We start from the raw sequence: 22,134 nt of genomic DNA, 5'->3' as shown, positions 1-22,134 counted from the left end.
TATATATTTATATACATACATATATATATCTGACAGTAAGTAAGCTGAGAAAAACAAGTTTGTGTGTCTGTATGTTTCTTTTAACAATGCTCTCTTTTCTTTTTAGACTCGAGGATCAATACCAGTTTTCTGGTCTCAGAGACCAAACCTCAAGTACAAACCATTGCCACAGATCAACAAAGTAGCGAATCATGTGTGTATCTTTCATGCTTTTTCCATTGGCTAGAGATAGAAGCTTAATGGCATTATAGTTTTCATATAGAGCATATATTTATTCTTCATAAGTCAGAATTCAACATCTTTGAGGCCTTTCTCCTTGGTTCTGGCACGTAGTAAACCTCTAAACCAAAAGGTTGTAGAGATGGCATGTTAGAAATGTGAAAAAACAAACTGAATGGCGTGGCAAATTTAGATTTTAGAGATCTCAGTAAGATTTGCAGCTTTATTAAGTATATTCTATTTGAGTATTTAGTATATTCTATTTGAGATTGTGCTCAGAATTAAAATTGTAGTATTTCAGCTCAGAGTAGAAAGGCTTATAATTACTATTTACTGCATGGTATTTAGAATATCTAGAAGGCATGGTTCCCATCCTAATGTCATTCTTTTGAATATAGAGATAGGACATTTAAGGAGATACTTTAAAGATCTTGTAAATAGTCTTATAATGTAATCTGGTAAGGTATATAACTCTTTTTTCCTCTCTAGATGGATGGTTTCCAAAGGCATTTTGATTCACAAGTAATTATTTATGGAAAACAAGTCATAATCAATCTGGTATGTTTCTTACATGTTTCTTAGGGAACAAAAGCAAAAAAATTTAACTTTTTTTTTCATGACATAAAGTTTACCATTTTTAAGCATGCAGATCAGTGGCATTAAGCGTTTCACAATGTTGTGCAACCATCACCACTGACCATTTCCAGAACTTTTCATCATACCAAACAAATTCAGTATCTATTAAACAATAACTTACTATTATCCCTCTCCCTTCAGCCCCTGGTAACTTTGTTCTCTTTCTGTCTCTGTAAATTTGCCTGTTCTAGGTATCCCATTTTAAGTAGGATCATATAGTATGTGTTCCTTTGTGTCTTGCTTATTTCATTTAGCAATAATGAGTCTTGCTTATTTCATTTAGCAATAATGTTAAAAACATTTAAGCTCCGTATTTAAGCTCCGTTCATGTATCAAAATTTCATTCCTTTTTAAGACTGAGTAATATTCTGTTGTATGTATATACCACATTTTGTTTATCCATTTATCCATCGATGGACCTTGGGTTGTTTCCACATTTTACCTCTTGTGAACAATGCTGCTATAAACATTGGTGTGCAAGTATCTGTTTGAGTCCCTGCTTTCAGTTCTTTTAGATAGACACCTAGAAGTGGAATTGCTGGATCTTATGGTGATTATGTTTAAATTTTTAAGGAACTACCGTGCTGTTCTTCACAGTGACTACTACATTACCTTCCCACCAACAATGCATCAGGGTTCCAGTTCTCCACATCCTTGCCAATACTTGTTATTTTCTGTATTTGTTTTGTTTTTTGATTGTAGCCATCCTTATGGGTGGCTCATTGTGGTTTTGATTTGCATTTCTCTAATGACTAGTGATATTGAGTATCTTTTCATGTGCTTATTGGCCATGTGTATATCTTTGGAGAAATATCTACTCAAGTATTTTGCCCATTTTTAATTAGGTTTTTTGTTGTTTCTGTTGTTGAATTATAGTAGCTCTTTATACTTTCTGGAATTAATCTCTTATCAGATATATACTTTGCAAATATTTTCTCCCATTTTTGAGTTGTCTTTTCATAATGTCCATTGATGTACAAAAGTTTTTTTTATTTTGACGAAATCCATTTTATCTTTTCCTTTGTTGCCTGTCTTCTTGCTGTCGTATTCAAGAAATCATCACCAAACCAATGCTGTGAAGAATTTCTCCTATGTTTTCTTCTAAGAGTTTTATAGTTTTCGATCTTAGGTTTTTGATCCATTTTGAGTTAATTTTTGTATATGGTGTAAGGGATGGGTCCAACTTCATTCTTTTGCATGTAGATATCCAACTTGCCCATTAACCGTTTGTTGAAAAGACTGTGTTTTCCCCATTGAATGATTTTGACACCCTTGTCAAAAGTCAATTGAACATATATGCAAGAGTTTATTTCTGGGCTCTTCTTTCCATTGGTGTTTATGTCTGTTCTTATGCCAGTATGACGCTGTTTTGATTACTGTGGCTTTGTGTCATAAGTTTTAGAATCATCAAATGTGAGACTTCCAACACTGTTCTTCTATTTTAAGATTGTTTTGGCTATTTGTGGTTGCTCGAGCTTCCATATGAATTTTAGGGTGGGTTTTTCTATTTTTCAAAAAAAATGCCATTGGGATTTTAATAGGGATTGCGTTGAAAGTGGAGATCACTTTGGGTAGTCTTGTCATCATAACAGTGTTAAACCTTTAAGTCCATGAATACATATGTCTTTCCATATGTCTTATTTATGTTTTCTTTAATTTCTTTCAGAAATGGTTTATTGTTTTCAGTAGTTTTTCCCTTTCTTGGTTAAATTTATTGGCTTGTTCATTGTTAGTGTATAGAAGTGCAACTGATTGTCATGTGTTGATTTTGTATGCTGCAACTTACTGAATTCATTTATTATCTCTAACAGGTGTTCATGGGATCTTTAGGGTTTTCTACATATAAGATCATGTCATCGGCAAACATAATTTTACTGCTTCCCTTCCAATTTGGATGCCTTTTGTTTCTTTTTCGTACCTAATTGCTATGCCTAGGATTTCCAGTACTGTGTTGAAATGAAGTGTCAAAAATGGGCATCATGTCTTGTTGATGATCTTAGGGAAAAAGCTTTCAGTCTTTCACCATTAAGTATGATGTTAGCTATGGGTTTTTCATATATGACCTTTATCATGTTGAGGAAGTTTCCTTCTGTTTCTAGATTATTGATTTGAGTTTTTTATCAAGAAAGATTTTGTCAAATGCTCTTTCTGGATCAATCAGGATGATTATATGGGTTTTTTTTTCCTTTAGTCTATTAATGTTGTGTGTTACATGTATTAATTTTTGTATGTTGAACCATCCTTGCATTTTGAGAATAAATCCCACTTGGTCTTGTTGTATAATTATTTTAATATGCTCTTGAGGGGCCGGCCCGGTGGCACAGCAGTTAAGTTCGCACCTTCCGCTTCCGTGGCCTGGGGTTCGCCAGTTTGGATCCTGGGTGTGGACATGGCACGACTTGGCAAGCCATGCTGTGGTAGGCATCCCACATATAAAGTGGAGGAAGATAGGCATGGATGTTAGCTCAGGGCCAGTCTTCCTCAGCAAAAAGAGGAGGATTGGCAGCAGATGTTAGCTCAGGGCTCATCTTCCTCAAAAAAAAAAAAAAAGCTCCTGAATTCAGCTAGTATTTTGTTGGAGAATTTTCAAATCATTAATACTCATAAGAGATATTGATCTTTAGTTTTCTTTTTTTATAGTGTCTTTGTCTGGTTTTGATACCAGGGTAATACCTCATAGAAAGAGTTAGAAAGCCTTCCCTCTTCTTCAATTTTTGAAAGAGTTTGAGGAGGATTGATGTTAATTCTTTACATTTTTGTTAGAAAATTTGTGAACCATCATCACAGTGAAGCCATCTGGTTCAGGGCTTTGCTTTGTTACGGATTCGATCTCTTTATTATTTATAGGGTCTATTCAGATTTTCTGTTTTTTCATGATTCAGTTTTCGTACATTGTGTGTTCCTAGGAATTTGTCCATTTCATCTCATTTATCCAAATCGTTGACTTACAGATATTCATAGTATTCTCTTATAATACGTTTTATTTCTCCAAAGTCAGTAGTAATGTCTCCACTCTAATTCCTGATTTTACTAATTTGCGTCTTCTCTCTTTTTTGCTCAGTCATTATAGCTAAAAGTTTGTCAGTTTTGTTGCTCTTTCCAAAGAACCAACTTTTGGTTTTATTGATTTTTGAGGAAGATTAGCCCTGAGCTAACTCCTGCCAATCCTTCTCCTTTTGCTGAGGAAGACTGGCCCCAAGCTAACATCCATGCCCATCTTCCTCTACTTTATACGTGGGACACCTACCACAGCATGGCTTTTGCCAAGCGGTTCCATGTCCACACCTGGAATCCAAACCGGCGAACCCTGGGCCGCCAAGAAGCAGAACATGCGAACTTAACTGCTGTGTCACTGGGCCTGCCCCCTTCTCTATTCTTCTTTTATTCTTTATTCTATTTATCTTTGCTCCGGTCTTTTATTATTTCCTTCCCTTTGCTAGCTTTGAGTTTCATTTGCTCTTCTTTCTCTGGTTCCTTAAGTGTAATGTGAAATCATTGATTTAAGGTTTTATCTTTTAATGTATATGTTTATAGCTATAAATTTCCCTAAGCACTGCTTTTGCTTTATGTCATAGGCTTTGGTATATTGTGTTTTTCTTTACATTTGTCTCAAGACATTTTCTAATTTCTTTTGTGATTTCTTCCTTAACCCAGTGGTTGTTTGAATATGTTGTTTAATTTCTACATATTTGTGAAATTTCTAGTTTTCCTTCTCTTATTGATTGTTAGCTTCATTCCATTGTGATCAGAAAAGATACTTTGTATGGCTTCTGTTACTTAAAATTTGTTAAGACTTATTTTGTCTCCTAACATGTAATCTGTCCTGGAGACTGTCCATGCACACTTGAGAAAAATGTATATTCTGCTCTTGTTAGGTGGAGTGTTCTATCTGTTAGGCCTAACTAGTTTTTGGTGCTCAGATTCTGTTTTCTTTCTGATCTTTTGTTTAGTTGTTCTATCCATTATTGAAAGTGAGCTGTTGACGTCTCCAAGTATTATTGTAGAATTGTCTATTTCTCCCTTCAGTTCTTTCAGTGTTGCTTCATATATTTGGGGCTCTGATATTTGGCACATATATATCTTAATTGTTATATCTTTTTGGTGAATTGACTCTGTTATCAATATATAATGTCCTTATAACAGTTTTTCACTTAAAGTCTTTTTTGTCTGATCCCAATATAGCCACCCTAGCTCTCTTTTGATTACTATTTGCATGGATATCTTTTTCCATCCTTTTACTTTCAGCCTGTTTGTGTCTTTAGATCTAAAGTGGATGTCTTATATAGCATATGGTTGGGTCGTGTTTTTTTAATCCATTCTGCCAATCTATGCCTTTTGATTGGAGAGTTAATCCATTCATTTTTAAAGTAATTTCTGATTTATAAAGAGTTATTTCTGCCATATTGCTGTTTGTTTTCAGTACATCTTATAGCATTTTGTCCCTCATTTCTTCCATTTGTATCTTCTTTTGTGTTTAGTTGATGTTTTTGTAGTGACGCATTTTGATTACCTTCTCATTTCCTTTTGCGTATATTCTACAGATATTTTCTTTGTGGTTACCATGAGGATCACATATAACATCCTAAAGTTATAATATCTAATTTTAATTGATACCAACTTAACTTCAGTTGATACAAAAATTCTACTCTTATAAAGCTTTGTCCATCCCCTTTATGTTAGTGATACCACAAATTACATCTTTACACATTTTTTCCCAATAACGTAGATTTATATTTTTTTTTATGCATTTGACTTTTAAGTCCTGTAGAAAATAAAAAGTGGAGTTACAGACCATGACTACAATAATGCTGCCTTTTATATATGCCCTTGAATTTGCCTTTACTTGAGATCTGAATATCTTCATGTGGCTTTGAGTTACTTTGTAGCATCCTGAAATCTCAACCCAAAAGGCTCCTTTTAGCATTTCTTTTAGGGTAGGTCTTGTGATAATGAACTCCTTTAGCTTTTGTTTATCTAAGAATGTCTTAATTTCTTGTTTTTGAAGGCTGGTTTTGTCAGACACAGACTTCTTGGTTGACAGTTCTTTTCTTTCAGCACTTTAAATATATCATCCCATTGCCTTCTGGCCTCCAAGGTTTCTGAAGAGAAATTGGCATATAATCTATTGAGAGCCCTTTGCACATGAGAGTCTCTTCTCTCTTGCTACTTTCAATATCCTCTCTTGTCTTTGTCTTTCAGTAGTTTGATCATAATGTGTTTGGTGTGTGTTTTTTTGGGTTTATTCTACTTGGAGGTTAGTGTACTTCTTGAGTTTGAAGATTTATGTCTTTTATCAAATTTGGGGAGTTTGGGGACCTTTTTTTTTAAATAATCTCTCTGCCCCCTTCTCTGTTGCCTTCTGAGAATCTTAAAATGAGTATTTGATGGTCCCAGAAGTCCCCCAGGTTCTGCTCACTTTTCTTCGTTTGTTTTCTTTCTCCTCCTCAGACTTGATCACAGGCATGCCTTGGAGATATTGCGGATTTGGTTCTAGACCACCACAATAAAGCGAATATCACAAGAAAACGAGTCACACTAAGTTTTTGGTTTCCCAGTGTATATAAAAATTATGTTTACGTTATACTGTAGTCTATTAAGTGTGCAATAGCATTATGTCTAAAAAAAATGTACATACTTTAATAAAAAATACTTTATTGCTAAAAAATGCTAACCCTCATATGAGCCTTCAGCAAGTCGTGATCTTCTTGCTGGTGAAAGGTCTTGCCTCAGTGTTGATAACTGCTGACTGATCAGGGTGGTGGCTGCTGAAGGTTGGGATGGCTGTGGCAATTTCTTAAAATAAGGCAAGAGTGAAGTTTGCCATACCACTTGACTCTTCTTTTCAGGAATGATTTCTCTGTAGCGTGCGATGCTGTTTGATAGCATTTTACCCACAGTAAAACTTCTTTCAAAATTGAAGTCAGTCCTCTCATATCCTGCTGCTGCTTTATCAACTAAGTTTATGTAATATTCTAAATCCTTTGTTGTCATTTCAATAGTCTTCACCAGGAGTAGATTGCATGTCAAGAAACCACTTTCTTTGCTCATCCATAAGAAGCAACTCCTCATCTGTTAAAGTTCTATCATGAGATCGTGGCAGTTCAGTCACGTCTTCAGGCTCCGCTTCTAATTTGAGTATTCTTGCTATTTCTATTACATTTGCAGTTACTTCCTCCACTAAAGTCTTGAATCCATCAAAGTCATCCCTATGGGTTGGAATCTGCTTCTTCCAAACTCCTGTTAATGTTGACATTCTGACCCCTTTCCATGAATCATCAATGTTTTTAATGGCATCGAGAATGCTGAATCCTTTCCAGAAAGTTTTCAGTTTACTTTGCCCAGATCCATCAGAGGAATCACTGTCTATGGCACCTATAGCCTCATGAAATGTATTTCTTAAATAATAAGACTTAAAAGTCAAAATTACTCCTTGATTACTCCTTGAATTACTCCATGGGCTGCAGAATGGATGTTGTGTTAACAGGCATGAAAACAACATTAACCTCATTGTCCATCTCCATTAGAGCTCTTAGGTGGCCCAGTGCATTGTCAATGAGCAGTAATATTTTGAAAGGAATCTTTTTTCTGAGCAGTAGATCTTAACAGTGGGCTTAAAATATTTAGTAAACCATGTTGTAAACAGATGTGCTGTCATCCAGGCTTTGCTGTTCCATTTATAGAGCACAGGCAGAGTAGATTTAGCATTATTCTTAAGGGCCCTAAGATTTTTGGAATGGTAAATGAGCTTTGACTCCAACTTAAAGTTGCCAGCTTCATTAGCCCCTAACAAGAGGGTCTGCCTGTCCTTTGAAGCTTTGAAGCCAGGCATTGGCTCCTCTCTAGGTATGAGAGTCCTAGATGGTGTGTTCTTCCAATAGAAGGCTGTTTTGGGGACATTGAAAATCTGTTGTTTAGTGTAGCCTCCTTCATTAATTATCTTAGCCAGATCTTCTGGATATCTTGCTGCAGCTTCTACATTAGCACTTGCTGCTTCACTGTGCACTTTTATGTTATGGAGACCCTCCCTTCCTTAACCCCCTGAACCAACCTCTGCTAGTTTCACACTTTTCTTCTGCAGCTTCCTCACCTCTGAGCCTTCATAGAATTGAAGAGACTTAGGGCCTTGCTCTGGATTAGGCTTTGGCTTAAGGGAGTGTTATGGCTTGTTTGATCTTCTATCTAGACTACTAGAACTTTCTCCATATCAGCAATGAAGCTGTTTTGCTTTCTTATCATTCATGTGTTCACTGGGGTAGCACTTTTAATTTCCTTCAAGACTTTCCCTTTGCATTCACAGCTTGGCCAACTGTTTGGTGCAAGAGGCCTAGCTTTCAGCCTGTGTCAGCTTTTGACGTGCCTTCCTCACTAAACTTAATCATTTCTAGCTTTTGTTTTAGAATGAGAGACTTGAGACTCTTCCTTTCACTTGAACACTTAGAGGCCACTGTGGGATTACTTATTGGCCTACTTTCAATATTGTTGTGTCTTGGGGAATAGGGAGGCCCGAGTAGAGGGAGAAAGATGTGGAATGACTGGTCAGTGGAGCAGTCAGAACACACACATTTATTTATTGTGTGCCATTTTATATGGGCACAATTCGTGGCACCCCAAAACAATTACAATAGTAACATCACAGATCACTGATCACAGATCACCACAAGCAATAATAATGAAAAAGTTTGAAATATTGTGAGAATTACCAAAATGTGACACAGAGACACAAAGTGAGTAAACACTGTTGGAAAAATGGCGCCGATAGACTTGCTTGACACAGGGTTGCCACAAGCCTTCAATTTGTAAAAAATACAGTATCTGTCTGTGAAGTGTAATAACACAAGGTGTGCCTATATATCATTTGTCCTATCTTCAAGTTTACTGATTCATTCTTCCTGCTCAAGTGTGCTTTTAAACTACTCTAGTGAATTTTTAATTTCTGTTTTGTACTTTTCAGCTCCAGACTTACTATTTGGTTCTTTGCACAATTTCTGTTTCTTTGTTGATATTCTCATTTTGTTCATAGACTCTTTTCCTGATTTCCTTCAGTTCTCTGTGTTTTCCTTTAGCTCTGAGCACATTTAAGACACTTGGTTTACTTTTTATTTTTGTTTCTTTTTTGCTGAGGAAGATTCACTCTGAGCTAACATCTGCTGCCAGTGTTCCTCCTTTTGTATGTGAGCTGCCACCACAACATGGCCACTGACAGGCAAGTGGTGCAGGTCCGTACCTGGGAACTGAACCTGGACTACCAAAGCAGAGTGTGCCAAACTTAACCACTAGGCCACCAGGGCTGGGCTAAAGACAATTGTTTTAAAACCGTTTTCTAATAAGCCTTCTGCAGGGATGGTTTCTGTCCATTTATCCTTTTCTCTTGAATAAGCCTTGTTTTCCCCATTTTTTGGTATTGTATGCCTTGTGATTTTTTGTTCAAAATTGGGCGTTGGATGGTTATAATATGGTAACTCTGAAAGTCAGATTCTGCTTTCCCAGGTGTTTGCTGTTTTTTCTGTTTGTTTTGCTTGTTGAAGGCCGTAGTAATCCATTTGTTTTGAGACTTTTCCAAGCTATTCCTTGTTGTGCATGCTCACTAAAGTGTCTGTTCTCTTAGCTCGTGTTCAGCTAATGTTTTGACAGATTTTCTTGAATGCCAGGAACTGAAACAAAGAAAAAAACAAAAGAAAGCAACCCCCAGGCATCAGCCTGAGGTGAAGACTTAAGGTCTTCTCAGGACTTTTCTGAGCATGCATCTTGCCTGGGTATGCACAAGGCTTTCTGAAATCTTCCTTACACGTTTCTGCTTTTGAATGTCCTGATTTCCCTGATCACCCTACTTCTGCAGGCTTTAGATGGTCTGGTTTATGTCTGCACCTGGAATCTCTTGCTCTACACATCTGTTGGTTTGTAGTCTTGTTGCGGCTTTTACGAGCAGTGTCCACCACTTTTCCTGCCTGTGTTCAGAGTTACGCAAAATAGAGACAAATGAGTCAGTCCTTCAGGTCAGAACAAAACATACACAGTAATTTGCAAATAAGGTCTAGTCTGTTCCCTCTGGTTTGAGGAGGGGAACTGAACCAGGTTGCTGCTTGAGACTAAGAGGGCACTGTGCTGGGAGGGAGAGGAGTGAGGGCAAGTAAAAATGCTGCAACTCTGCCCTGCGGTTTTGAAGATGGCTTCTTCTTGGTTGGGCATTTGCTTGGTTGCTGTGAACCTTTGATTGTTTTCCAGAGCTTCTACAGAATTGGTTCAGACAGCTTCTGGTTTTCTTGATGTTTTTGTAAGGGAACAAGAGCTTGGAGCTTCCTGGTCTGCCATTTTACTGATGTCACTCTCACCTTTTAAATAAACTTAAAAGAAAGCTCTGGTGTTTTTAATTTTTCACAGGTTAACCAGAAGGGCTCAGAGAAGCCACTTGAACAGGCCTTTGCAACAATGGTGTCTTCCTTGGCAAGTGGAATGATCAGGTATGTCACTGGGAATCTGTGCAGGTCTTTTCAGATCAGATGTGCATTTAGATGCATACATGAGTTCGTAGATCTAGCTAGGCATTATACGTCAGCTTGTTTGTTTATTTCAGTACTAGATCAAAACATGATTTTGTTGGCTTGAAATTTTCTCTGGCATAATTTATATTGCAGAATAACTTCTGAACAGTCAGTTTTAATTCAAATTTTGTCAAGGTTTAGTCCTTGATTAAAACCTCCTCCTTGAGGCTTTGTGTCGCTCTGGCCATTAGGTCACACGTTTCAGTTCCTCTTGATTGTTTGGTGTAGTGTCTGTGGTCCCGATCACCACATGAGCTGGAGCAATTTAATGTTGCCTGGTGGCCTTGTCTGGAGCAACTTTGCCTGTCCTGTGGTCACCAGGCAACAGTTGTAAGTTCTGTATAGCCTTGTCAGAAGAGGGGTGTCTAAAATATCAACAGTGGCCCTGTGGAAAGGTGCAAGGTAATGAGTCAGCCCATTTGGAGCTTTCTGCAGCAGGAAACTGGGGCAGGAGGTTGGGGTGTACTGTGGTAGGAAGTGGCCACAGGCATTGGGGGAAAACTTTCTAAAGAAGTGGTACTGGGTTATTTTGGGAGAAATTTTTTTAACCTATGGACAATTTTAAACGTACACAACAAATAGGATGATTATAATGAACCTTTGAGGAGGAATTTAAGTCTCTTTTTGTCCAGCTCAAAAGCTCTGGCAAATTCCTCTGATGCTCACTTCATGAACATTTCCACCTTCTCACAGTGGAACCTGCCCACACACAACTTTGGAGGACTCGGAGAACAGATTCCTAAGCAGGGTGTGCCTCAGAATCCTCAGAGGAGCTTACTTAGAATATACCTCAGACCGAAAAATCAGAATGCCTGGGTTTGGAGTCTGGTGTGTATATTCTGGAGGAAGTTTGCTGGCTTCTCTGTACACCCCTGTGACCCTCTGCCCCTGAGGGTTTCCTTAGGTGTGCTTGCCTCCAGGTTGTCTCAAGTTTGCAGCAGCAGTTAACTTCGAGAACTTGAGGCGTAAGTCAGAGTCTACAGGTGTGCCCTTTGTGTTCCAGGGGACTTGGGGGACACCTACTACCAGGGCGTGAACACCCCAGAGCTAGTGTTGTTTCCCTTCTGTGAGCACTAAAGACCCCAGACAGAGGAGCGTGTTAAAAAGTGTATTTGAATACTATTTTACTTAATATATATTCTGGCAGGGGGAAAAAAATCAGTCTGTTGGTTAAAGTGAAATCAAATGGTAGATTTATTGTCATCTTTCAGATATCCATTGGACTGATTCACTTTTTTGGTTTTTTAACCATTGTTACTCTGAGTGAATTAAATAAAGTTGATGGATTGGTGAATGACCAGAAAGAGAAAAATCACTTGGTTGCACTTCTGAGGAATGGTGGGACACGTTCGCAATGGAAAGTCACTGTTTTGGAAACTGGATGAAAAAATAAGATGTACAAGGTGGTCTGCTTCTAAGGGTTTCTTCCTTGAACTTTGGAAGAAGTAGACCTGCTGGGCCGGCGTTCAGAAGTAAAATAACACATTTAAATTCGTTTATCATCAAAATATAACTAGCTCATTCTTAGAAGAAAGAAATGTGATTTTAGAAGGATATAAGCTTAAGAATCCAAGTGCATATTTAGGTGCTAGTGAGCTACTTAAATTCTTGAGATAAGTCGAGAGCTGTTCTGGTCAGAGCACTGCGGAAATAGCTGCCGCACGGCCGCTTTTACTGGCGCTGTCTTCGAAAATGCTTCCCCTACTCCCAGTCCCCGCAACATCCAGCCTCTCCATTGGCTAACCGCTGTTTTTGTCCTGACTTCTTAGGACACCATTCTCACCTGAGATAGTCACTGAGGTGGTAGGAGCCCCTCTCAGCCTGCTTAGAAGCCCACACTCTGTTGATGCCCCTTCAGTGTTTTGGAGCCAAGGGAGTCACACGAGAGCAGACGCCTCATCTGAATTTTACTCTCTAGATGAGAGTGTAATGTCCTTCCAGTCCTCCCACTTGACTTGATCCCTGAGTAGGAAGTTGGGCAGGAGTGGAATATATGACAGTCTTCATGTATCCATGATGCTCAGGTTCTCCGTATTCTTCCTTCCTTCCTTGACTTTCAGGAATTGGTTCATGATTTCTTTTCCCCTCTTAAGACGCAACATTTTTCAACTCATGATAGGACATCTTCATTGTTAGATGTGTTCTAACTTGGGGATTTGTGCCTCTGAAATATTAGATAACTGAAAACAACCCATTACAGATTGACCAACAAAATTTTTCTGCCACGTGTATGTGCAGTGTCTATAGATAGGGAATTTTTTGTCAGGATGGACAGTAACTAACCAGAGGGGGACCATCCTACCTCTGTTCTTCTCACAACCCTTAGTACACAACAGACACTCAATCTAATCCTCCTTGGACTGAATCAAGTTTCACCATTTTGGACATTTTAACTGATTTGAAAAGCAATAAAAAGGGACCCTGTTCTTGGCACATGGGGGAGTAAAGAGTAAATATATGCTAGATAGTCAATTGGACAAGGCTGCTTTATATTCATACCTAACTGCTGTACCTGAGCTCACTTCTCTAGCATTTTGCTGGGCCTCTTCTCTACTCCCGTCTGAGGGCTTCTGGAACAACACGTGAAGATAGGAGAGGGTGTGTGTAGTGGTAAATTCAGAGTGAAGGACGCTCCGGTGTTCCCAAGAAATATGTATGCTCTGATATAAACAGGAAAAATCAGCTTATGAACATATTAATAGAAGGAAAATGAATAATCTGGTCAGTTTCTGAAAGTCTTTTCTTTTCGTAGATATGTTGCCTTTGACTTCCATAAGGAATGTAAAAATATGAGATGGGATCGACTAAGTATTTTATTGGATCAAGTAGCAGAAACACAAGATGAATTAAGGTAAGCTATATTATTTCCTTATGGAGGTCGAGGGAAGAGGTATGTGTGTATATTAATCATATTTATTCGTTATCTAGCAGACTTACAAGTACAGTTCATTGGGTTGACAGCACATTTTATACTATTATTTTTAAAGTTTTTTTTATTGGAAAGATGAGACTTGGTAATTTTAAAATATTTTAAAATTCTTAATAGCTATCCAAGGCCAGGTATTTTCATATTTTTATGAATTATCTTCTACACGTTTACAAAGTTTTACATAATTGAAGTTGGTTTGCTACTGTTTTATATTCAGTTGTTTTCACTAAACAGATATTTTCTCATTAGCCTACCTAGTCTTTGTAATGATGGTGGGTAATGGCTTTTCTGTATTCGTTGTGATATAGTAGAGTTTCAATTAAATGCTCTCCTTCACAGTGACCATCCGGTTTGTTTCCTTTTTTCTCCTGACCGTCAAAGTGCTGCAGTGAATCACTGGGTGTATATATTATTACTTCTTTTAAAAAAGTTCATAAAATAAATTCTTGAGAGCAGGATTAATGGATCACAGGATCTGAATATCTTTACGGTGCTTTCTCTGTGTGTTTACTTAGCTACCGTATTGGTTCACAGGTTTACTGTACTCTATGCATATGTCAGTTTTACTTATTTTAAAGCCAGAAGAAGGAGTCTATAAACTATTCTATCATTGTGTTCCCCCTGTGTGTGGTCATAACTCTGGCAAGCCAAATGCACTTTTTAATTTTAGTTACATAGTAACATGGTAAAACTTCTCCTATAGACATTTGCTCAGTTTTGTAAAATATGTTTTTATACATATTAAGTAATCAGCTACTGTTAGTTAAATCTGCTTTGTTTTTCTCTGAGGTTTTGTCCTGAACATAGCTAGTGAAGGGGCTTGACCTGTATCATCATTGGCTGGGCCTGGCACACTGTCGGAGGGCTTGGTTCCTTGGGTTCACCCGTTAATTGCTGCCCCACAAGTGTGTCAGAAGGAAGGACTGACACCAGAATCTGTGTCTGTTGCCTCTCATTGTGTTCCACAGGGAAAGTAGAGCTTTCACCAGTGACTTTCAGATGACCTATCTGGACATTTTTTCCCAAGAGTTTTTGGGGAAGTGGAAAGAATCTGGGCTTTGGGGGTCTGTCACATCTCATTTTAAAATCTCCTTTTGTCTCTTATTAGCCATGTGACCCAGGGGCAGGCTAGTTATCTTCAAACCTTGGTTTCTCCATTTGTAAAGTAGGGATGGTAATAATACCTACCTCATAGACTTATTGTATAGTGTAAGAAATGATATTTATAAATTATCTACTACTTATTTTATAAATATTAATGGGGGGCCAACACCCACATGCATTCATGCACACACGTGTATAAACACCAACTCTAAATGAACGTCACCAATTCTGCACAAACCTCATAGAGATTTTTAGTCTTAACACATTTTTTTGGCCCTTATTTTAAGGTCATGATGTTTATTTAGCCTTTGGTGAAATCTATTGCATTTCCTCCCTTTTTTTTGATTTTGGGGAATAACTGCAATAAAATTAATATTATCTATTGTTCACTGTGTATGTTCTGTCCCATACTCTCTGCCAAGTACTTTATGTGTATTATGCGTTATCTCAGTTAAAGCTTAGAGCAGCCTGAGTGTGGTGCTGTCACCTCTACTTTGTGGATGAAAAAACAAGCTCTGAGAAGTTAGGTTAATTATTTAAAGTTATGCAGCTGGTAAGTTGCCTAAGGAGCTGAGGCTAGCAAACCAATTGTTTGTTGCCAGATTCCATGCTCTTCACTGCCACTCTGTGTGTTGTCAGATTTTCGTGTTCATAGAATTATCTGAGGAGATGGTTAAAACTGAAGGAAACGTGGGAACTGGAAACGATGATTGGCTCCAGTGCAAACATCTGGGTGGTTAAGGGAAGAAAGGGAAACTGATTTTTCAAATAATACTCTATTGTACCTTATAAGTTTTGTATTATTTGCATATGTTACCCATTTTAAGAAAGGATTTAAAAATATTTTTACTGCACAATATCCAACACTTGCTTCAGAGTGTTCTCAGTTTATCTCAAAGCCAGCCATCCTCATTTGTAACAGAAAGCTCAGGGAGTTCTGATACAGGTAGTTCAGGGACTGTGCTTGGAGGAATCCTGATATTTGGGACATAGGTGGAATAATTATTTCAAAGGAAGTCCTCTTCTGGCCTTAGGGAAACATGACTCTTGTCCATAGCAACGCTTAGAACAATCCTAACTTCTGCTTTTTCACGTCTCTTGGGTCAGGTGACCTCTGATGCTACAGTTGTTTTTGGATGGGGGGCTGTCTTGCCTCCCACACTTCTTTTTTGACCTATGGTAATCAAATATACTTGGACCGTACATTTCCTAGCTGACATTTTTTTTTTTAAAGATTGGCACCTGAGCTAACAACTGTTGCCAATCATCTTCTTCTTTTTTTTCTCCCCAAATCCCCCCAGTACATAGTTGTATATTTTAGTTGTGGGTCCTTCTAGTTGTGGCATGTGGGACGCCGCCTCAACATGGCCTAATGAGCGATGCCATGTCTGTGCCCAGGATCCGAACCTTGGGACGCCAAAGTGGAGCGCACGAACTTAACCACTTGGCCACGGGGCCAGCCCCTCCTGTCTGATCTTTTAATTTGCCAGTTTTCATAATGTTACTGATACAAGACCTCTGTTGTAAGAGGAGTGTTCTTAGTAGATTTGAATGAGTTTGGTATGAGAGTGTTTAAACAAATATGTTTTAGTTATTTTCTAGTGGACCCTGTTGGCAAGGTGGTGACAAACCAGGAAGGTGTGTTCCGCAGCAATTGCATGGATTGTCTAGATAGAACCAACGTGATCCAGAGTCTGTTAGCTCGTCGTTCGCTTCAGGCCCAGCTTCAGGTACAAATTCTTCTTTTTTTATATTAAACAAACAGTATAACAAAAGTTAAAGAACCTTCACCTTAAAAACCAATAACAAAAAACATTCAGATTCCCCCTTCTCTAACCCAAGTCTTTGTTTTTGTGTCTTGCCGTCCATGGGTGTCCTCCTTTTCCATAGCCATGGTCAGTACATGTATGCACAGTTTTTAATTTTGCCATTTTCCTTTAGCATTATACATAATCATAGTTTTTTGTTTTGTTTTTGAGGACGATTAGCCCTGAGCTAACATCTGCCACCCATCCTCTTCTTTTTTTGCTGAGGAAGTCTGGCCCTGAGCTAACATCCGTGCCCATCTTCCTCTACTTTATACATGGGATGCCTACCACAGCATGGCTTGACAAGTGGTGCTAGGTTCGCACCCAGGATCTGAACCGGCAAACTCCAGGCCGCCAAAGTGGAACATGCGAACCTAACTGCTGTGCCACTGGGCCAGCCCCATAATTATAGTATTTAAGAGTTGCATTGTTGTGTTATAATTTACTAAGCCATGTAGGTTGCTATGTTTTTGGCTTATAAATAACGCTATAGAGAATATATCATTATATATTAGAATTATTAGCTTGAATTATTTCCTTTGGGTTAATTCCTGAAAGTAGAATTACGGGATTAAAGAGAATATATATTTACTTTCCGAGAGAGTCATACCAGTTTACACTGACACCAGCCAGTGGTGATAAGTCAATCCATTGCATTGAACTTTTGCCCCATTAGATATTTTTATTTAAGACTTTTTTTTCTGTCTTAGTAGTACAAAGTACTACCTCAAGGTTGTTTTAATTTGCATCTCTTTTATTACTGGCAAAGGTTATTAACTCCCAGGTAAAAAGTTTGTGACGCAGCTTTGCTTTACGCTAAGATTGTGCTCTTAAGAAAAATAGATACAAATGTTTTCTTCTGTTTATCCTTGGAATAAAAATATGTAGAGTCCAGATTTCCAGAGCACATTGGCATTTGTTGTGAGAGGCAAACAAAGTGCACCCCACGTGGTTTCCTGCCTAAATAATTAGTAAGCATACACTGTGGTTTATGACAATTTTATGGTACCAGGAAGGAATTATGGAGGTGAAATACCTCCTCTAGAATGAATTGTCCTGGAATCCTAAAGTGGCACATGCTGAAGCATGTTCCCTGTGTGAGCGTTCTCCAGTTTGTATTGTACTGTGTCCTTGTCAATCTGCTGGATTTACTTGAGTGTATTTTTCAGTAGACACACTATTAGGAATGGTTGTTTCCAAGTTTGTTGATTAACAAAAACCTATTTAAGTAGGTTCTGTAATCTGTATCTGTTTTACATGCTAAATATAGTATAAAACTGAACCAACCTTCAGAGAGTCTTTGGGCAGGAACCTCTCTAGCATCAGTGCCAGCTAGTGTGGGGACTCCAGTTGTGCCTTTCTGCCTCCGAGGAGGACAGTTTTTCGCAGCCAAAGGTCGTTGAGAGTGGATCCTGTGCTGTGTCTGAGGGTAGGAGTGCCCCATTCTGAGGTCGAGAGAGTGTGGTATCACCTGAGGTGAGCAGTGAAAATGATGGTTCTGAGAGGATTGAGGGTCTAAGACAAAGGCCAAGGCAGGAGTTCTTAATCTGATCAGTGAACCCCAAAGAGGGGTCCATAGGGTGATTGAAGATGCCCAGGAATCTTCTGAGATTACATGCAAAGGGCTGTGCACACACACAGCTTATGTGGCGGTAGATATGTAGCATTCATCCTATTCTCAAAGGGCCCCGGGATAGGGAGTAAGTTTGGGGGCGAGGAAGTCTGGGGATGCTGAACTGTGAAGTAGTTGAGGGCTGAAGGCAGTGGAGGCTTTGGGGGTGGCAGGGGAGGAGGGAGTCATGGCTGGAATCCTGCAGCAGCTTCCACCTCTGCCCTTTTCCTTCCCCTCTGCCCCTCTCCCTGAGTACAGACATACCTACCTGTTCCTCGGGTGCTGGGCTCAAGGGAGAGAAGGGGCTGTCAGGAAGGGGGCCCTCAGGAAGGATTTGCAGTCAGGCCTGGGTGGGCGAAGGGTGAGGTGAGCTAGGAGCCCCTGTATACGAGAACATGTCTCCTGCCTGCAGCCGGCAGCTGGGAACCACAGGGTACGACTTGGGGGCTGTCTGCTCTTTTGCCTTAAATCACGTGCGCTGAAATCTATTACACACCAACATGGGTGTGCTTCTTATTCCAGAGACTAGGAGTTTTGCATGTGGGACAAAAGCTTGAAGAACAAGATGAATTTGAGAAGATTTACAAAAATGGTAGGTAATTTCTTAAAAGGGCAAAGTTACTCAAATTTTGAAACAAATTAATATTTTGTATTTAGATCGCTGGTTGTCATTTTAATCATTATCAGCTGATTTTTGCTTTTTTCACAGCCTGGGCTGACAACGCAAATGCTTGTGCCAAACAGTACGCGGGGACTGGTGCCTTGAAGACGGACTTTACCAGGCAAGCCATGCTTTCAAAATAGCATTCCAGACCGGTGGTTCACAGTTGTGGTGCATGGCAGAATCACTTGGGAAGCTTTCATTCAGCAGCAACAGTAACAGCAAACACCAGCATCTGGGCATCATTTCAGACCAGTGAAGTCCGGATTGCTGGGAGATGAGGCCCAGGCACCGGTGGGTTTTTAGTCTCCCTGGGTGATTGTGACGCACAGTGAGGGTAGAGAACCACAGCTCTTCTGTTCTTCTCAAAACGTACTGTGCGCCTGACTCACCCCAGGCAGATCGAGCAGGTCTGGGGCAGAGCCTGAGAGTCTGCAGCTCCAAAAAGCGCCCGGGTGGTGCTGATGCTGCTTTCAAGGACCACACTGGGTAGTGAGAGGTTAGACTGTTTTGCATGTGTTACAGATGTGATTGGGTCTTTTTCTGCTATATGGGTGCCTTGGATGCAGAATAAGATTTCTAGTCTTTTTGCTGTTTCATACCACTTAACGTGGGCTATGTGCTTCTCTTCTTATTTCTTGTCTTTGCAACTGAAACTGAGTGTTTTTCTTCTTTGTACCTTCTTTGGTAATATTTTACGAAGAAAATATGTGTTCCTTGGATCTACTAGTGGTGTCTTTTGTGAAGTGTCTCCTTTATATTTTCAGGGATGGTTTTAAGAAAATCTTTGTAACTCACTTATCCTCGTAGCACATACTTATTGGCCATAAACCAGTGTGAGAATTCAATATCAAAGATGTAACTCAAGACTTAACCTCTTTTAACCAGAACTGGGAAGAGAACTCAGTTGGGACTTATAATGGATGGATGGAACTCACTAATACGGTATTACAAGAACAACTTTTCTGATGGATTTAGACAAGTAAGTTTGTATTTGATGCTAATTTTCGGTCATTAGGTGGCTGTATCTTTGCACTGTTCCTCAGTAATGTAATCACCTCTAGTTTGGGGAGTTAGTAATTTTCCTCTTTCTTTTCTAGGATTCAATAGACTTATTTCTTGGGAACTATTCTGTGGATGAATTAGAATCTCATAGTCCTTTAAGTGTTCCAAGGGATTTGAAGTTCCTGGCTGTAAGAAACCTTTATGTTTTTCAAGTTGTTAAAATCCTTGTGTCTAAAGGTATAGATGGTGCCAACTCCCCTTGATTTTAAAACATTGTATGTTGTTCTAAATGGAATATAAATACTTGTTTCCCCAAGGAGACTCTCGTTCAGGGAGAGGAGTGAGGTAACTTTGGAGGTTTGTTTTCTTTCACACTTCACTCTCTTTCACACATCCTTTTTATGTGTGAACACGAAAGCAATGGGAATATGGAAGGTTTCTCATTTCAGTAAGACTCCACTGCCCTTACGTTCCGGGATTGCTAGAGGCAAACTTGTAACGTGGAAGGCGAATATATTTTTGACACTTCTCTTCTTTTTGACTCCTCTGTTGATAAGACTTTGCAGGAGCCTCTCTGGGGTCTCGTTCCAGTGGGCAAAGTGTCCTGGAATGCAAGTGGGGCTTAGTGTTCTGGGTTCTCATCTGGGTGCTCTCCCTACACTCAGCCCTCCTTGGTTTGGAGCACAGCCATGCTATTTCAGCTCTTACCACTTAACCAATCTGAAGATTGGGTAGTCATGATTGAACCCCTAAAGGGTGATGTTTTGTTGCAAAAAGTATTAGATTGCAGAAGAGTTTTATTCTTTTTCAAGCAAAGCATGCACAACTGATTCTGTAACCACTGATTAGCCTTCTTAAACGATGGTTTCTCTTCCCATTTTCTTTTCCAGTTGCCCATTATCATGGTGGTCGCCTTTTCCATGTGCATTATCTGTCTGCTGATGGCTGGTGAGTCTGCTCTGATTTTACTTCTTACGTTCATTTCTTAGAATGTGGCACTTTCTTCTACAACATCTTGAGTTTTTGCGTCTACTCACTACTTGACGTTTCCCTATTAAATTTAATGAGTATAGTGAGCAGAAGAAGTTAGCCAGAGGTAACAAGAGGAAAAAGTACACCCGGTAGCTTGATGAATATTCTTTTTCTTCACTTAAGATTTAAAAATGTTTTTTCTTATTACCAAAGTAATTCATAGTAATTATAGAAAATACAGTTAGGCAAAAAAGAAGAAAATATTTTCATCCTGTCTTCCAGAGATAAGCTAACTACTCTTAACATTTTGATGTTTTAATCTTTATAAGTGTGTGTGATTTTTTCAAAAGTGAGATATTATACATTTTTTTGTAATCTCTTTTTTTTGCTGAGCAATATAAACATTTTCTCATGTTCTTTATTTTTAATGGCTGCAAAGTATTCCTTTTATGAGATCTTCAGTTTACTTAAACAACCACCTATTTTTGGACAAATAAATGTTATTAATAGAATGATACGTTACTTATTAAATTTTAATAGATTGAGAGCAAAATTGCCTAAGGACCTGAGCTATTAAGATCTTTACTGGTTTTCTTTTTTCTCTCTGTGTTTTCCTGTTCCTAAGTTAGTGAACGTTTAAGATTAAAGTGTCTCCGTGACTTACCGTCCAGCCCTGGGAGCTTGAGTCTGTGACTTGGTTGTGCTGCTTTCGAGGGGCAGCCTTAGGCACTGTGGAGGGAGGGGCGCCTTTCTCCATCCTCTGTCCTGAATTCCTTGGGCTGACATTTCTCTGCCTGTGTGAATTCCACCCATCCTCAGGGCGCCGTGCAGCTCCTCCCCTCTCACAACGTGTCCCTTTCTTCTCCCACACAGACGTCCTCTCCCCGTTTCTGATCTCCAGGGCACTTCCTGTACCTATAGCACTTCCTCTTGTAACCTCATGAACACCTAGGGATTTCTTTTTCAGAGGCAGTGTACTTCTTTGGTATCCCCGACATACCCAGTGTGTATTTCTCTGTGTGTGGTAATGATTTGCATACTCATTTGTCTTTCTCACTGAATCAGCAGCTTTTTGAGGGCAGAGACTGTGTCTTACCCACTTTTTTATCTCCTGTGTCTGGGACATAGTAAGCGCTCAGCAAAATCTTGCTGAATTAAGGACTCTTATTCCACCCCCACACCCCCACACTACTTCTGCCGCTTCTTGAGGGGAGGCTCAGTACTGTTCAGGTCTGTCATCCCCTCGGTGTTCAGCACTGTACACTGTCATGACAGGGGGCAAGGAGCCATCCTATTGTTACTCTAGAGCAGGGGCGTAGCAAACTTTTTCTATAAAGAGCCAGGTAATAAATATTTTAGACTTTGCAAACTACATATAGCCTCTGTTGCACATTATTTGTTTGGTTTTGTTAACAACTTTTTAAAAACGTTAGGACCATTTTTACCTCACAGTACAAAAACAAGCTGAGGGCTCCAGAGTACAGGAATTGCTGTGTGGCATGACTGCGGGTCCCGTGGCAGCTCTGGGGCAGGAAAGAAGAGGACAGGGCTAGCCAGCATGTGCTTCTCATGACTACTCAGAGGCCACGCTGGTCACTTCACTCCCTAGATCCTCTGACTTCTTTCTTTAAAACACTGCCCAGGGGATG

At 39.3% G+C, this 22,134-nt stretch overlaps 1 protein-coding gene across 1 annotated transcript in view; it reads left to right on the top strand.

Annotated features, from left to right (window-relative positions):
- SACM1L (SAC1 like phosphatidylinositide phosphatase) overlaps window positions 1–22,134 on the top strand; it is a 61,075-nt gene that overhangs the window by 35,853 nt on the left and 3,088 nt on the right. Inside the window, exons 10-19 of the mRNA XM_070577157.1 lie at window positions 107–193; window positions 709–777; window positions 10,234–10,313; window positions 13,147–13,245; window positions 16,019–16,157; window positions 18,370–18,439; window positions 18,557–18,629; window positions 19,397–19,490; window positions 19,609–19,701; window positions 20,404–20,461. Of these exons, the coding sequence (XP_070433258.1) occupies window positions 107–193; window positions 709–777; window positions 10,234–10,313; window positions 13,147–13,245; window positions 16,019–16,157; window positions 18,370–18,439; window positions 18,557–18,629; window positions 19,397–19,490; window positions 19,609–19,701; window positions 20,404–20,461 (862 nt within the window). The remainder of the gene's footprint in view (window positions 1–106; window positions 194–708; window positions 778–10,233; window positions 10,314–13,146; window positions 13,246–16,018; window positions 16,158–18,369; window positions 18,440–18,556; window positions 18,630–19,396; window positions 19,491–19,608; window positions 19,702–20,403; window positions 20,462–22,134) is intronic.

This window comes from Equus przewalskii, chromosome 15, assembly GCF_037783145.1.
Source record: "Equus przewalskii isolate Varuska chromosome 15, EquPr2, whole genome shotgun sequence".
Taxonomy (NCBI): domain Eukaryota; kingdom Metazoa; phylum Chordata; class Mammalia; order Perissodactyla; family Equidae; genus Equus; species Equus przewalskii.
Note: the sequence above shows the minus strand (reverse complement) of the source record. Positions and strands in the feature narration are given on the sequence as shown.